Raw genomic sequence first — 4,757 nt, forward strand, 5'->3', positions numbered from 1 at the left:
CTCACCCCCTTACCCTCTCACTCCCACACCCACTCACCACCCTCTCTCACTCTCTCACTCTCTCACCCTCCTACCCCCTCGCACTCTCACCCTTTTATTCTCTCACCGTCTTACCTCTCACACTCTCACCCTCTCACCTCTCACCTTGCCTACCTGGTTAGTGAAATAGATTTCTACTAACTAGTTCAGTAGTTTCTCATAAGTTTTAAACTAGCCTTGTAAACATTTTTCCTAACTTTTATATTTTACAATTTATTAAGATTTAAGTGCTAAAGTTCCATTCCATTACTGGGTGAATTTTCTGCTCAATGTCCAATCCCGGCTCTAGTTCCTTTTTGTTTTACTCTGAATCATTTTCCACAGTTCATGAGCCCAGATCCACCAGGCTGGTAGTGAGAGGTCCAAGGATGCTCTCATCCAACATGCGAGAGTGCATGAGGTCTGAGTGCTGAATGGCAGCACTGGTCAGAGGGAGGACGGAGTTTATGGACTGGGGGTGCAGGCTTCCAGGATACAGAATTCCCGGGGTTCCAGCCCGAGGGACAGGGCTCTGGTCCGGAGAGAGCTCCTCTTCATCGGAGCTGCTGAGGATGAGTTTTGACCCCGGGAGCTGTTTCAATGAATGCATAAAAAAAAAGGGTCATTAATTCAAAGATTTTCATCACAGTATCAGCGAGACCAATAACATCTGTCATTCAGATCAATAACCAATCAATTAGATCAATAGATGTTAGTGTTCCCTGCTGGTTTCCATCCAGCACCTCCCCCACAGGGCAGGACAGTGTTAGACCTGTCTTAGTGCCAGCACAGCCCGTCCCATTCCTGGATTACTCCCTATTCACAACCCATCCCACTCCTGGATTACTCCCTATTCACATCCCATCCCACTCCTGGATTACTCCCTATTCACATCCCATCCCACTCCTGGATTACTCCCTATTCACAGCCCATCCCACTCCTGAATTGCCCCATATTCGCAGCCCATCCCACTCTTGGATTACTCCCTATTCACATCCCATCCCACTCCTGGATTACTCCCTATTTGCAATCCATCCCACTCCTGGATTACTCCCTACTTGCAATCCATCCCACTCCTGGATTACCCTCTATTTACAATACATCCCACTTCTCGATTACTCCCCATTCTCAGCCCATCCAAATTCTGGATTACTCTCTGTTCACAGCCCACCCCAATTCTGGATTACTCCCCATTCGCAGCCCATCTGTCATGAAGCTATTAATGTATATAACATTATTGAAAATTATATTTCTTTTAAAATACAGGTTTAGTCTGTGGTTGTGTTGTAATTGGATTAAAACCAGCTAGTCTGGGTACTTTGATGTGTACTGGTTTTGAGATGTAAGAGAGTGCATTTGCATTTTTTGAATAGACCATTCAAGAAGGGGAGTGATATCTAGCACCCAGCTAGCAGAGACCAAGCAATATGTTTATATCACTAATAAAATTGGTACTATGAAACGGGTTTTATTGTTAGAAGAGGTGGAGTTCAAAGAGGCTAGTGATACAATGAGAATTTACATTCAATGAGGTGTGCTGGGGGTATAACCGATAGCAGTTTTTGTGTGTTCAGGGCAGAGGCAATGTAAGATCAAAGCAGCTGTAAGCCTACAACCGTCTCCACAGGAACCAAAGTGAAAGGAACATCATTTTGAATCTGTAAGGTGAAAATGCTTTGCCTGGTGTCTGCTTAAAGTTTATAGGTTATTGTTGCCTTAATGGAGATTAGTTTGGGAATTTGTTAAAAGTTATGTTCGTAGTAATATGTAGCCATGTGTATATGTTTAACTTGTGTAAATTAGTAAATGTTTCATTTAGTTTAATATAAAAACCTCTTGAGAACTGGTGGTCTGATTCCTGAATTTAAAGTCGCATCTCAAACGTATCAAATGAAAATATCCTCCCTATTCCCAGCCAATCCCACTCCTGGATTACTCTCTATTCCCAGCCAATCCCACTGCTGGATTACTCCCTATTCCCAGCCAATCCCACTCCTGGATTACTCCTGATTCACAGCCCATTGCACTCCTGGATTACTCCATATTCCTGACCATCCCATTCCCTGATTATCTCTGTCCCCTTCTCCTGCGTCACTCCAGTCTGTCTCTACCTGTCTTTAGTCTCAGCCGCTCTGTCTCTCTGTCTTCGGTTCTTGAACCAGTTGCTGACCTGTGTGGTGGTCAGTCCAGTGGCTTCAGCCAATTCTCTCTTCTCCCGGGGAGAGGGGTATGGGTTGTGCAAATACCATTCCCGCAGGACACCCCGAGATTTCTCCTGGAGGATGGAAGGATTGGAGAGGAGAACAAGCAATGAAACAGGAATGAAAATAAACGTTTCAGCTCAAATCAAACATTCGGCAAATATTAAATATATTCCAATGATGTTACTGAAAGGAACCATTCTCCAATTCATTATAAATCAGCATTTACAAATTACAGCTTCATGTTCTAATATCAGGAATCAATCCTTCTCCCTCTCCAAACACTAACCCCCTCCCCAAATACTGACCCCCTCCCCAAATACTAACCCCCTCCCCAAATACTGACCCCTTCCCCAAACACTGACACCCCCTCTCCAAACACTGACCCCCTCCCCAAATACTAACCCCCTCCCCAAATACTGACCGCTTCCCCAAACACTGACCCCTTCCCTAAACACTGACACCCCCTCTCCAAACACTGACCCCCCCTCCAAACACTGACACCCCCTCTCCAAACACTGACCCCCCCTCCAAACACTGACACCCCCCCTCCAAACACTGACACCCCCTCTCCAAACACTGACCCCCCCTCCAAACACTGACACCCTCCCTAAACACTGACATCCCCTCTCCAAACACTGACCCCCCCTCCAAACACTGACCCCCTCCCCAAACACTGACACCCCCTCCTCTCCAAACACTGACCCCCCCTCCAAACACTGACCCCCCCCTCCAAACACTGACACCCCCTCCTCTCCAAACACTGACCCCATCCCCAAACACTGACCCCTTCCCCAAATACTGACTCCCCCTCTCCAAACACTGACCCCTTCCCCAAACATTGACACTCCCTCCAAACTCTGACCCCCTCTGAAAACACAGACCCCCTCCCCTAACACTGGCCCCCTCTGAAAACACAGACACCCTCCCCAAACACAGACACCCTCCCCAAACACAGACACCCTCCCCAAACACTGAGCCCTTCTTCAAACTTCCACCTCAAACAAAAACATGAAAATCCCAAACATCCAAACAGCTCCCAGAACCTCATTCACCCCCAGAAAAACTGCAAACCCCTCAAAATGCCAGCCAACCCCCCCAGCAATAAACACGCGAAACACAAACCAACCCCCCCCAACAATAACCTCTCGAAATACAAACCAACCCCCCAACAATAACCCAGTCCAAACGCTAACTCAAGCCTTCCAAACACCAGCCATTTGCAGGCTCTGCTCACTGCCAGTCCTCGGGGGTCGGGGGGAGGTGGTAAATCTCACTGCCAGTTTTGGGGGGGGTAAATCTCGCTGCCAGTCTTGGGGGGGTAAATCTCACTGCCAGTTTTGGGGGGGTAAATCTCGCTGCCAGTTTTGGGGGGGTAAATCTCACTGCCAGTTTTGGGGGGGTAAATCTCACTGCCAGTTTTGGGGGGGTAAATCTCACTGCCAGTTTTGGGGGGGTAAATCTCACTGCCAGTTTTGGGTGGTAAATCTCACTGCCAGTTTTGGGGGGATAAATCTCACTGCCAGTTTTGGGGGGTAAATCTCACTGCCAGTTTTGGGGGGTAAATCTCACTGCCAGTTTTGGGGGGTAAATCTCGCTGCCAGTTTTGGGGGTAAGTTCCGGCTGGGAATTCTTGCTGGAATTTCCCCATTTAGGGAGTTTCTGTTTGTTTCTCTCCCCAGTCCAGGCTCCGGGACAATTAAATCCTCATTACCCCCAACTTAACACCCGAGCTGGAATCTAGGCGGAAATTCCGGAGCAAATGCGGAAATCACCCAAATTCGGCTGGTCCCGGGTGTTACAAACAACCTCCCCCACCCCACCCCAGGAAATTGCGGACCCTCTTAAAGAAGTTGTGGGATCTCCGCGTGCCCGGGAAACTCACCTTGAAGCAGTAACTGGTCTCCTCTCCATCCCAGATGGTCCGGGGCAGCGGGAATTTCCTCCGCACCCGGTATTTGCCCACAGCCCCCAGGGGTCTGCCCCTCACCTTCTCAGCCTCGGTGTAGTGAGCCTTCAGCCAGAGCTGCTGCAGCTTGGGGTGGCTGGCCGCCGAGAACTGGCAGCTCTCCAGGATCTTGTACAGCTCTCGGAAGTTGCCCTGGTGGAAAGCCACGGCCGCTTTGGCCTTGAGGACGCTCTCGTTCTTGTGGAGCTGCTCGCAGGCGGGCAGGGACCACAGGAACCGGCCCAGCCTCTCGATGCTGCCTCCCTGTTGCAGGACCTCACACACACAGGCCACCTGCTCCTCTGTGAAGCCGAAGGAGCTGAGGATGGACATGATGGATGGAAGGGAGGAAGGGTACCCACCCCCGCAGCTCACCTCCTGCACTTGCAGCCCGGCCAGTCTGACAATCCCTCACCTTAACCCTGCCCCAGCGGCAGTACCAACCTTCGACAACAGCTCATTGGCTGCGCGGTGGACCCCTGGGGTGGGCGGGGGCTGGAGGAGGGGGTGGGGGGGTGGTGGGGGGAGGAGGATCAAGTTTTCTTAATGATTCACCGCGGAGGCTGTGTCAGTAACAGAAACCCGATCCC

The 4,757-nt window shown here is 50.0% G+C and overlaps 1 protein-coding gene across 1 annotated transcript; it reads right to left on the reverse strand.

Annotated features, from left to right (window-relative positions):
* Window positions 1-2,125: 2,125 nt before the first annotated feature.
* Window positions 2,126-4,500, reverse strand: LOC144671485 (homeobox protein six1). Its single transcript, XM_078533427.1, has 2 exons — window positions 4,105-4,500; window positions 2,126-2,293 (listed from the first exon to the last, which is right to left on the reverse strand). The coding sequence occupies exons 1-2, from the start codon at window positions 4,498-4,500 to the stop codon at window positions 2,126-2,128; spliced, it is 564 nt and encodes a 187-aa protein (XP_078389553.1).
* Window positions 4,501-4,757: the final 257 nt, after the last annotated feature.

The sequence above is a fragment of the Cetorhinus maximus genome, chromosome 32, assembly GCF_964194155.1.
Source record: "Cetorhinus maximus chromosome 32, sCetMax3.hap1.1, whole genome shotgun sequence".
NCBI classification, from domain to species: Eukaryota; Metazoa; Chordata; class Chondrichthyes; order Lamniformes; family Cetorhinidae; genus Cetorhinus; species Cetorhinus maximus.